This window comes from Coloeus monedula, assembly GCF_965178545.1.
Source record: "Coloeus monedula genome assembly, chromosome: Z".
Classification (NCBI taxonomy): domain Eukaryota; kingdom Metazoa; phylum Chordata; class Aves; order Passeriformes; family Corvidae; genus Coloeus; species Coloeus monedula.
This window is the reverse complement of record NC_138822.1, coordinates 32,156,356-32,169,229: the sequence shown is the minus strand read 5'-3', so window position 1 is coordinate 32,169,229 and position 12,874 is coordinate 32,156,356. Positions and strand designations below refer to the sequence as shown.

The 12,874-nt window shown below is 39.1% G+C and overlaps 1 protein-coding gene across 1 annotated transcript in view; it reads left to right on the top strand.

The window, feature by feature from the left end:
- ARHGEF28 (Rho guanine nucleotide exchange factor 28) overlaps window positions 1–12,874 on the top strand; it is a gene marked incomplete at its 5' end in the record, with an annotated part of 110,535 nt that overhangs the window by 46,850 nt on the left and 50,811 nt on the right. The window contains 2 exons of the mRNA XM_082301409.1: window positions 9,217–9,347; window positions 11,695–11,996. Of these exons, the coding sequence (XP_082157535.1) occupies window positions 9,217–9,347; window positions 11,695–11,996 (433 nt within the window). The remainder of the gene's footprint in view (window positions 1–9,216; window positions 9,348–11,694; window positions 11,997–12,874) is intronic.

Genomic DNA, 12,874 nt, shown 5'->3' with positions numbered 1-12,874 from the left:
ACAATGATGTGTTTCAGTCGTGTTTTATGTAATTTGTGCACTTTATGAAGGGCTTGTACAATTATTTTATCCCTGAAAATATGATAGATATTTTTCTAATGGGTTTTGAATTAAATTTGCATTTGAATTGCATTATTTTCTTCAACAAATACATTGTTACCTCTGAACAAAATGTGGATCAAAGAATCACTTGAAACATAATACAGAAGTAGCGCTGCAGACCTTAGCAGCCTGAAAAATAATTGAAGTGAAGTAAGGAATGTTAACAAGCTCAAATGTCATCATCTTCCAAAACCTGACATTTAAGCTGATCCACATTCCCTCTCCTCCTTTATGTGGAATACAAAACCACATACATTGTGGAGTAACTAAAAGAAATGTTTGCTGGAGTTGGTTAAGAAACAGTGGACATGTTATTTTTGTATTAGCTCTTGTATAGCCACATACGAGCCTGTTTGAAAAAAATGTAGTTTGTGTAGAGTAAAGATGTTGGGGGAAGGGATAATGAGTTCCTACTGAATACTAATTGCCTATGAGTTGTTCAGGGAGACTGTATAAGAATGGAAGATTTGTTGTAAATTAGTCACTAGCTGTATTGTGCACTGCCGTGAAGTTAGACCAGAGCTGTAAAGGTGCCAGCTCTACAAAATCCTGACGATTCACTGTCTTAACTTGGTGGCTGTGTGAAGGAGAAATTACTGTGCAGACTAAATATTATTGGAAAAAATGCTCCTCTAATGACAGTGTAATCTTTCTTCATGACACTTAAGCTTTAAGCTCATTTGAGCTAGAAAGATGGGAGTGACAGATTTTGAGTGGGTTATCACTGCTTTTCCAGCTGCAACATCCCAAGGTCTGCCAAAACTGTAAATGCTGAGAGGAGGGGTATTACTCTGGAGTCATATAGAGCCCAGCAGATTGATTAGTACTCTTAGCTTGGTGTTAATCTTAGGCTTCTTTAGTTCCAGCATTTTGCCTGATGTCAATTTGTGATCTTCTAAACCCCACTTTTAGCATGGAAACAAAGCTTTGCAATAGTTTATTTGCTTTTGAGAAGTATTTTCTCATTCCTTACCAGGCTCCTTTTGTTTTCATTTGCATCAAAATGGAAAGGTGAGTTAATGATTCATTGGCACACAGTGACCTTTCAAATAGCTCTTGACCGCAATGCAGCAGCTCAGCTCGAAGCTCTCATACTTTAACCTCCTTGCCTCTGCTTTAATATTTGCAGCCTGATCTGTCTACATGCCTGGATGCCTGAAGAGTGCAAACATTTACAGCTTCTCCCTCCCCTGTGTTTAGTGGGCAATTTGATCCTTCTTTGTCCATTCGTTTATTCCACATTACTCTTAGGCTTGACTTGCTGTTGAGAACAACAAAGTGCAACTTTGGGAATCTGCTCTCTGTTTATTTAATACAAAAATGGACTCAGACTCTGATTCACCTTTTAATTACTCTTGGCCTTCATTACCTAAAATGAGGATTCGAAGAAGGGCAACCAAACCAGGTAGAAAAAGCTATCTTCTTTTAAATGACTCTTGCTTTACAGCTCTGCCTCCTTTTCATTTTCTGCTTCTGTGCAGGTGGCTCTATAAACAGCTTGTGTGAGGTAGATTTTCTTTCTGTCAAAAGTCCACCTCACCACTTTTTATGCCTTTTTAGATAATGGAGTTGGAATTTGTTAAGTAAAAAGAAAGTATTTTTTCTCCAGATTATGTACTGTTCTTTATGATTGTTTTTATTACCTTACTCTCTTAAGGCTTTTTTTTCTTCTTGATGCATGTGTAGCTCTCACTGAACAGCTCTGACACCCGGAGCTGCATGGCACAGCAGCAGCTGCAAAAAGCTCTGCTGGTTGCAGTTGTTTTCATTTAGGGAGAATCTGGTAATTCAACCATGCCTCAACAACTAACAGGGTTTTTTTTTTTTTCAATTATGTGAAAAAATCTTACCGAAATGAAGAGAAAAATCTTATGCTTTCTGCAAAAGAAAATGAAAAGGGCCAGTTAATGTCTTTGCACAATTAGACTTTATCCTTTTTTGTGGAGAAAACTTTGGGAGGTAAGGATTATAAATGCTGTCAGTGTGAGAAAGGAGAGTTTTAAGGAGGCTCAAAGGCACTGATCGGTAAGTTTATGTAAGGAAGAATTATGATCGGAAGCTCTAATGAGGAAAGAAAAATTTTTGCTACATATAAAAGCAAAAAAATGAAGACAAAGAATGGCAAAAAAATATGATTTTGGTTCTTCTCATAGAATTGAGTTTTTTTGTGTGTGTGTTTCAGAAAGGGAAGAAAAATCAGAGAAGTAAGATGCATCAGTGTCACTAAATTCAGTAAGCCAAGAGAATAATTTTTATGCAGACTGAGACTTTGACCTAGTTCAGAGTGAAAAATGTGTACAGAATGCATGTTTTAATGTGCAAGGCACTTCCTCAACTTTTTGTTTTTTTTATGGGGAAATCCAGTATTTCCCAAGTGTGCAGGAGTTTCTGCAGTGCATTTGGATGCACATGCAATTTGCAAAGATGAAGTGAGTTGCAAGTTGCACAGTATGTGTTTACTCCACCTCAAATGATGACTCGTTTTATCTGTAAATGCTGTAGCTGTGCACCTGTCCTTCATTCACTTCTGTTTAGACAGCTTTTTTTTTAATACTTCACCAGTTGTAAAGCACTGGATGCAGATGTAGTGTTTGCGTGCTACAGTATTGCACCTTGTCTTCCATCCCTGTTAATAGTATACCAATGCATGTGGCTTATACACACAACTGACCTTTTATGTGGGGTTGTTGGAGCAAGAAGGTGCATTTTGAGTACATGTTCGTATTTCAGTGCTAAAATTCAAGGGTTCATTTGTGCTTGGGGGATTGAAATTCTGTGTGCTGATGTGGTAGGAGAAGTGCCTGTGCAAGGGGACAACAGGCTCATGATCTAAGCTTGTGATCTTTGTTTTTTCGTGGTAGTATTTGAACATGACCTGTTGATCCTGGCATGCAGGTGTGGACACATAGCTCATAGTTGCATTTTGTTCATACAGGGGTTCAGGTCTCACTGAACAAGAGCCTTGCAGTGCCTGGCAGGAAACAGTGCAGGGTTCTTCCAGCCACTCCACAAGTCACAAAATCATGTACCTCTGCTGGGTACTCCAGCTGTTCTGGACAATGAAATTTCAACTGCCTCCCTTCCCCTCGGAAGCATCAGGCTGCTGGTTTCTTGGTCTGGGGTTGCTCCTCTTGGGAGGCAGGGGAGATGTGCAGAGTGTCCCACTCTTGGGAACAGAGAGTCAAAGTTCTCACATGCCACTTTGCACCATGTGCATCAGTGTTTTCACATGTTAAGTTCCCTTTGAGGCCCAAGGTCAGTTTTCATCCCTGCTCAGAAATCTTTCAGACTGGGTGTGCAGCCCCTGCCCTTCCCCTGAACTTCTGCAGTCTGTCAGGAGCCGAGTGCAGGCTTCACTCCTTTGGGACATGCATTGCAGATTGCTCCCTTCTGCTGACGCTGATGGGCATGGTATATTTAAAGGGTAATTAGCCTATACAGAGAGTGTGTGAACGTGACTCTGTCTTAGTGATTTGACAGGGGAGAGGATCTAGTTTTTTTCCTTGCTGCAAGACACCAAAGGTATTTATGTTATGTGAAATTGTCACAAAGCATAGTCCTTGCTCTGCATAGTCCTACCTGTCCAGAGATAGTGACTCTCTCAGCCTTTTTGAGGGCTTTAAAAACCTTCAGACGTGCTGAGAATATCTGTCTCTTGTGAGTCTGTCCTACTGCACTGGGAGGTGGGAGTTACACGCTGAGTCCACTCATGCAGAGGTGGGAAGTGAAACCAAACATCCCACATCAAGGGAAAGTACTTTTTTTTTTGTGTGTACTGTTCTATGAAAAGAGACACCAACTTATTTCTGTCTGTATATTCATTTGACTGTGAATCCCATGTTGAAAACAGATGCTATCTTACCGCCCACATTTAGGTGACCAAGACCAAAGTCAGACTGACAAGTGTATTTATTCTATGGAAAATAATACCCACATCTTGAACATATTGGCATTATTTTCCAGGATCTATATGCCTGATCCCCCTTGTGCAGTATATAGGAAACACAGTGCTTTGGTCTCCACTTTACAGATTTAAGACAGTTAAATGTTCATCTACAACAATAGCACTTCAAAGCCCACCTCATTTACCCTCCACGTAGGGTTATCCTCAAGTATTTGCTCAATTTTGCTGTTGTGAGTAGCTGCACTGTCTGAATAAAGACCTAAGACACCTCAGTTAAGGGTGCAGTTCTCCCACTGAAATTGGTTATATGTGTCATATCTACAGATGTGCATGTCACTTCAGTTGCACCCATACTAGGAACTTTCTCCTTAAAATTCAGGTAACCTGGATTTAGAGGAGTATATCTGCAGCCCTGCATGACCCATGCGCTTAGCTGTCTGTATTTTTCACTGACTTCCAATTATACATTAACCCCTGCTCAGATTGCTGGGGGTAAATGTGATGAGCTGTCTGAAAACTATTCATTGTATCTAGAGAATGGAATTTGTAATTTCTTTCCTGGCTCTTGGCTTTCTCACGTTGATATATTTCACTGCTCTTTTACTGTATGTTCTCTCATGAAACAATTTAAGTTTTGATTTTTGTGAAAAAAAAGTCAGTGTTTGTTCTTGCCATTTTCTGACACAGGTCATTGAAAGCTATACATCTTCTTACACCAATATAAAACATGTTTTTAATTACTGTTACGATGATAATGTGTTTTTTTAAAGTTCTAGTATTTGTGTAAGCTTTGTGGCTGGTAAAACCTGGTGCAGCCTTTGCTGTATAACTCTACAATGTTACAGAAGATGTAGAGAACTTGTGCCTAGTTACTCCTTGGTCAAGGTCTTTTATTTTACCCATGTTTGAAGATTATTCTTCCTAGCATGACATCTAAATAACACATACATCTGTCTTGATTGTTCATTAAGGAGATGGCAGAGAGCCACAGGCTCTTCTAAAAGAGGCATGTCTTTATTCTTTTCCTGTGATCATGGTGTAGATCCAGAGGGTGTTCAGCTCTGGCAGAAGGATCAGCTTGTTGAGCTGTGCTTGCTGGGTTGTTTCAGTAGCAAAGCCAATTCTCCTCTGTTGTATTCAGGTCATTTTTACTTTAGTAAGCATCTTGAAATCCATTTCCAATGCCTTACAGAACCTAGACTCTTCTGGGGACACCTTTACCAGTTTGCTCTGGCAGTCCTGTCTTTTCAAAAACCATGCTGAACTTTTGCATTGGCAGTGTGATTTTTGAAATCCTAGGAGAGATTTTTGAAAGCCTAGGAGAGATTTTTGAGACATTTTGTTTGAAAATGGATTTTACTGATATTCTTCACCTTTCAGACAAGCGCGGCCTTTCTGCATATTACTGCTGGTACCCAGTACAGTCAGTTACCTGCTGCTGTGTTAACCTGGAGGGGAAGGTCTGCTGATGGTTCCTGTAAGATCAAGAGGACTTGTAGCCAGCAAGGCAGGTTGGAGGCAGTTAGTGAAGCTGTAGGAATGTAGTGGGTGATTTGGACACTTGCAATGATTTTGTCACCTTTTAAACTATGTGGGCCTTTCCGGTGGAAATAAGTTACTAGCACAGTCAATGTGTAATTAATATTGCTCTCCCCCACATTCAGCAAAGTCTTTAAACTTCTCGTGTTACAAAGTTAGTTGGATGTAATCATCTCTTCACACATGTTTGAAACTGAGGGGGTGAGGGGGCAGAGTGGAAGTAAAGAGGTACAGTGGGGTCATATTGCCATTGCACTCAGTGATCTTGAAGGTCTTTTCCAACATTCAAAATTCTGTGATTCTTTGAAGCCTGAAATAATTTGTTACCATTTAAAATCCAAATGAGTATTTATTTACTCATCTCACACTTAACAACAGACTAATTGGAGCATCTCCAAGAAAACATATGGCATTTAACAGGGACAATTAATAAAGATTTACAGACCGAATATACCACAGGTAGCATATTCTGATATAGCTTGTACTTGCAGCAGCTTTCTCCAGAATTTGTTACTTAGATTGTTACTCTTGTACAGAACTTCAAAATAATGTAAAATGTGTTATTAGAAGCTGCTATGTAAGTTAAAATCAGAAGTAACAGGGGGATTTGTGTTGTTTCTGGTTTGGGATGTCCAGTCCACTAAGTGACTGTGAAGATCCCATGTGACATCCTACCCTCAAGGGTAAGCGATCATCCAAGATGCTCATAGATGCTCAGGTCAAAATGAATGGCAAAAGTCAGAGAGTCCACAAAAGTGTATGAAGTTTTATTAGTAAATTTCAACGTGGCATGGAAATTATTATAAGGTAGTTCCTGATGTCCTCCTATAAGCACACAGCAGTAGATTTTGGGTAAAGAGGTAGGTTGAAAGGGAAGAGAGAGAGAGGGAGATGTATTAAAGAGGGGGAGAGAGAAAGAAAGGGAGATCACCAGTCCTGGCTTCACTGTCAGTTCAGCTAGTGGGGTGTCCAGGGTCCTGGGGCTCCTGTACAACCCAGCTTTGGAGGAGTACATTTTTTAGACAGTTTTTTTCACATCCTGGAGCTAATTTTCTTGCTTTCTATGTAAATGAGTTATCATGCACAGTCCATTCTTCTAGACCTTTCTGGTAACGGGTCAGAGGGCTTTGTGGGTCTCAGGTTGTCTTGATCCCTTCACTGCAGTCCATGCCCACTTCTTGACTTCATTCCTGTACTTGAACTGTATTGTGTTGTGCTTATCTCCAGGATCCAGAAGAAGGACATTTGTCCCAAAAAAGTGCTGCCCTACTTCTTGAGCCACATCTTGTTCTTTTTCGCAGCGTGTCATTACCAGTAATCCATGGCTGGCTCCACAGCTATCGTCCATTGGTGTTTGAGACATACGCATCAGCCCCCTTATCTTCAAGGCTTCTGCACCCCAGCAGTGGAAACTATTGCTGAAGTCCAGAAACTGACTTCTTAGGCTCAGGTTTACGCCGTGATATGGGAATCCCTAATTCCTGGGCTGTTTTTTGGGGGTATGTGTTGAACCTGTGCCAGCCTAGCACTGGAGATGTACACCGCCCTTGCCTGTTGTACCCAGTGGGTTTGTATACAAGAGGGAGTGCAGACTGGGGAAGGTAGTAAGCATACAAGAAAAAATGGAGAGTCTGACACTTACTTTTTTGCCTCATTGTTGGTTTAGGAGCAACCCTTGGAAATCTTTATTTGCCACAAGAAAGTACTGCCAATTTTGCCAAATCACATTTCCATGTGAGGTGAGCTGCGAGAGTTTGATGAGCTGCTGTAGAACACAATGCTTTTATACTACTTATAAACAAAGGCTTTGGGATCTTGTCAGACATAAGGAAATGGTGTGTAGCTTTAGCAGTTCTTAATATGACAGTCACTAAAATTGTGTTAAAATTCTTGCGGGAGGGAAAAACAAAATGAGATGCATAAGAATGTTTTAATGGTATGAAATCCCACAAGGCCTGCCAGGATTTGAAACCAAATATTCATAGTGTGCCATTTCCAAATGGGAATTTCCATCTTTCTCTAAGTATAGAGGTTATTGTTCTTAGGCTTTATGAGATAGCATCTTAAAATTAAATAAAAGCTGTGGTGTATCACTACAGATTTGACTGGTCTGGGACTTTTTTTTTTCAAAGCAACAAATGCACCAGACCTTAACAAGTGTTGTTTCTAATCCAGTTCTATTTTTTCATTATGACTTTTCTTGCAATCTAATGGCTATAAGCATCTTGGATGGGCTTTGAGCAACCTGATCTAGTGAAAGATGTCCCTAGGTATGGCTGGGGGGTTGGACTAGATAACCTTTAAACTTCTTTTTCAACCCAAATCATGCTATATGGCTCTGTGACCTTCCAAAAGCAGTTACATTACTTTAGGAATATAGTGTGGGGAAGTCTTTAGTGGTATCTTTTCCTTCACACCTCTGCAGAAGATAAATTTATGATGTGGCATAAAAAGATTAAAAAAATGATATTTAATAACAGCCAAACTCAAATTACGTTTATTGAGTGTTTTGATTTTGGGTGTTTTGCTGGGTGCAGTAGTTTCCGCTATCACAATCATTCTTATGCTAGTCTGTCTCCATTCACTTCCAATGGCAATGCTTGACTTACTGCATTTTAAGGAAAACTACATTACAACTGTGATTTTTTTTTGGCCTGTTTTCACACAGTTTACAACAAGACTGGTTTCTGCTTTGTCAAATTTTCCTCTATTTCCATTCAGAAGATAACCCAGCTCAAATGCTGCACTGGTACGTGCTCCTCATTCTTACAAGCAGCTTTAAGAGAAGTGGGCCTCCAGGACAGAGGATTTCTGCTGCTCAAAGGCATAAAATACACAGACCATGCAGCTTTTTATAATATTTGTAGTCAGGAGCACACTTTTGGAAACTAAACTCTGGATTTCTGTTAATGTTTTCTGGTGAAACTTGTCAAAAGCAGATCAGATGCAGTATTCATCCCAAACATCCTGTTCATGGATCAAGTCTTGCTTGATTGCTATCAATCTGTAAAGGCAGTATTAGTGGTATATTATTTATATCCCTATTGCAATTTTATTGGTGTTTTTTGGTTTTGTTTTGGTTAATTGGTTGGTTGGTTTTTTGTTTTGTTTTGGGGTTTTTTTGGTGTTTTTGTTTCATTTTAAGAACAGTAATCTGATTTCTTAGTTTAAGATCATCGTTTATGTGGCTACCAGTAGGTAGAATGCTTCAGGGGAATCATTATTTGGCTGCAATTCAACAGTATTTAATTCATGTAACATATCAGATGTCAGGTATTTTATGTATCAGCCAGAATCATGCATAATTCATCCCAGCCTATAAATCTTGTTCTGTGTTCTACTGCAACCACAAATCTCTACAAAGTTCTAGCTTAGGTGGAAAATAGAAGCTTTTTGCTAGACAAGATACAGGAACATTGATTTTTTAGTTATGTGAATGATTCTGTGGTACTCTAGAGTCTTGTCAGCTAAAGGCTTCCCAGAACATATAGCAAATGTTGGGCAGTTATGAAATGAGCAGGTCTTGGTGCAGTCACACAAATATTACTCAAATTGTAATGCTTAGATTTGGTGCTTAATGCTTAACTTTGGCATTTTTATGATAGTATGTGTACATGAGAAGGAAATGGTTTGAGATTTAATGGCAAATTTCCCACGCTTTTTTTTTCCAGAGCACAGGCACTCTACCCTTGATGTTCTAAGGAAATTGAAGTCTCCCCCTACTTTCTTTGCTGCAACCAGACTTTCTCCCATGCTGAGTGGAAGTGATGAAGTATATGCAAACTGCATGGTAGTAGACCAAGTAAGCTTATATTTGAACTTTGGCTAATTTTTCTTTGTCTTCTATTAATTTATTTGCATGATAGTAGGATTTTCTGTCACTGTCAGCAGTGGTGTGTTGTCAATTAGTAAAATTTAAATTAAAACCAGTAATATCTTACTCTCCTCAGCTATATTTTGTAACCTTTTTATGAGGTGTCTTTCAATAGAGTCAGTCAATTATAGGAATTATTCTCCCTAGCCTGCAGGAAGAACTCTAAGGCTGGTGTTATCATCTCTTCTGTGTGTTGGTGAGCTAAACAGCATGTGCTTCTTTCTAAAAAATGTTTACAATATTACTTGCTCGTGTGCACTTCAGATTTCTGAATTCTGCATACATTCACAGTACAGACAAATTTGCTGATAATTTCAGAAGTTGATTAAAAGCTCATAGTAAAGCTTATAGGCTCAACAAAACCAAGGTATTACTGAAGAGGTGAAGCTGATGTCCTACAGCTGTCATGGAACATTCTGATATTGGAGATCCTGATTTAGTATTCTTGTTTCTGATTTGTCACCAGCACTGGAGATGACTTAAAGTGTCTGTACCAAATTATATTTTACATCAGTGCGTTGCACCTGGAATCTTTCCTCCATGGTCACGCTCAGATACCATAATTTGGGCTGGGGGGATGAGTCTGACTAGTCACAGCATGTATGTGGTGGCTGGGTCTAGTTAAATAGACACCAGCTTCTGGTGGCATGTGGCTACTTTTCAGTGATGCTTTAAGTGATTTATTCATTTGTGACCTGCTTTAGGCTCTCCGTTGCCTGAAAGTTGGAATATAGAAGTAAGAAATTACCAGATAATATTAGAAGTCTGAGATTTTGCAAGTGTGATTTCTTCTTTTCCTTTCTTTGCCTCCTGCTTGTCCCTACCCCATGCTCTGAAATACTTCATTCACTGCAGATCCAGTTCATCATGACAGATGTGATGGAAGTTTAAGTGTTAAGTGAACACACTCAGAGGCTGAGTGTGTTCAAAATGCACTGAAGAGATGTATGTAATAATGACCCATGAGTGAGCAGCTGTCAGGGGACTATAAAGTGCAGTCTTTGAATGCTTGATTTGAACAATATCGAGGTTGGAGATGGTGATGTTACCCAAGTGTATTGCTCAGGTGGCCTTCAGCTAACCTTTGCTCCGTATGTGGTCGCATTCTACTTTTTAAAATTGAGGATTGGGGCCAAATTCTCCCTTAAGCACCATGCAGCAGGAGGCAGAGTGGCTGCAGGAGAAGGTCCCTCTGGTGCTGAGGAGGAACACTGCCCAAACAGGAACAGCTGCATAAGACCTGGGAAAAGCATTTTACCTTTGTGCATGTCATGTGCACAGCGCAACAGAAGTGTTTCCAGACTTGCATGCACTGTATCTTTGAATGCAAATGTGGGCTGCTGTAAAAATGCCAGCAGTTCTTCCTGTCTTTTACTAAGAGAAACACAGTTAAGATGGGGATGAAAGCACATCTCAAGAGGGACTGGAGAAGAGGAAGTCAGCAATCTGAAAGACCAGGGCTTAGGACACTCTTGCATTCCTTCCTTTATTCTTGCTTTTATACAGGTGCTTTTTGGAGATTGAATGTTTCCACTGGCAGTGTGACTTTTCACATAGTATTCGATATCTAATTAGATGACTGTAGCCCCTAGCTAAAAGACTAACAATGAACTGTATTTTAGTATCTTCTGCAGAGTCAACAGGGAATTCAAAGAATTATTTGTTACTAGAGTCTTAAGTCCTGATCCCTGTACCTGAGAAAATAGAATTCCCAAATCCATCCCTGTCTGTGCAGAAAGAGAGGTTCTTCAGGCCCCGTATTGCTTAATGGCAAAAAATAAGAGTCCTTTCCCTTCCTCCCATCAAGAAACTCTGTTCCAGGTCATGTATATTTATCTCAAAGCTTAGGAAACTAGTGCTGTAAAATTGAAAGTGCGTGATGTGTAGGCTGATTTTTCCACATTAAATTGCACAATGATTGAATTCTCTTCCATATGTCTCCCACACTAATGTATTATGCTTATTTTTTGCTCAACTCAAGGGTAGTTTTTAATAAAATCTATAAATATATATATCACTAAATTTAATATAAGGTATAAATATGAGTGAGAAATTCAGTAGACCTGGAAATACCAATTCATTGCTGCTCTAATTAGGGAAAAAAGCAATGCAAAGTCTTGAATTTCTTAGCCATACAACTTCCCTTAAATTCATGTGGTGTAGAAAGTAATAGGGAAAATCCCACGGAACATATATCCATAAATAAAAAGGAAGACTGCTCTGGTCCTTGTTTCCTTGTTGTTGCCTCTTACCAGCATTCATTTTTTACCTGCAGGCTGGAGAACTAAAGACTAACTACATTCATGGAGATGGTGTCAGCAGTGAAATGTCTCTGAATCCCACCAACTCAATCCCGATGGCTAAGAGCTCTTCATCTCCCTCCCTTGAGGAAAATGATCAATTTATGTATCTCCCAGATGAACAAAGTCAAAGGCCAGTGAAAAATGAAGAAAATGCAGGATCAAGGCATGCCATTTCACCTTCTCATCTGTATGGAGCAGATTCGTATCTTACATTCAAGACCCATGGATTTATTAAGGATTGGGGCCAAATTTATGCTGATATGAAAAAAAGAAGGTATGGAATTGACTTGTTGATATGGCCAGAATAACCATTATTTATAACCACCTTTTGTTTAAAGAGGAGAAGCAGAATCTGAAGTAATAAATATTATTATTGGGGTGAAATCTCTGTTTTTCATTACTAATAGTTATTGTCCTAGTAATCTGTTTTCATAAAATAGCTGTGAAGATATTTTTAACAAATAAAAAGTGTCCTCTTAATAAATGTATTTTGAATGCAAATGGATACTTTTATACCTTTATTTCTTGTATGCAAATACTCTTTACAAAAGAAAAAATAATAATCAGCTCTTCACTGCCACTGCCACTGTGGCATTTTTGACAGAAAACAGAATTCCGCTCTGGTTTTCCTCTGTTATATTTTCCATTAAGAAAATAGTCCAAAATCTGTTGAAGTCTCTGGGAATCTGTCAAGTCTTTAAATAGGCCTGTAGGAGGACCATGTTATTCCTGATTGTATAGGTATTTTTTATCTCAAAAGACGCAGTGCAGAGTATAGCTGCTGTTTCTGATAGGTTTAGATTGTTTTCTTCTCCACTGCTGGTACACAAGGTTTGCTGCCATTTGTCTGAAGACCCTCCTCCAAATGGCTTCAGGTTATGGTGGGAACTGGTAGGCTTTAGAAATGCAGAGAGCTTTGAAGATGGAACTACAATTTTGGTTATTAAAATTAGGTTTTTAACAGTTAATTTAAAAATGAAACAACTTAACAATGAATTTTCTTGATGAAAAGGTTTTATTGCTTCTCTGAATAGATGAGATTCCTTCTTCTGCAGGAAGAAATTTGAATCTTGCTCCCACCTTTGAAGAGTATTAGGAATAGTTGGATGTGGAGCATCAGATCTTTGTAAAACAGTAAAGAAGCAGAAGGAT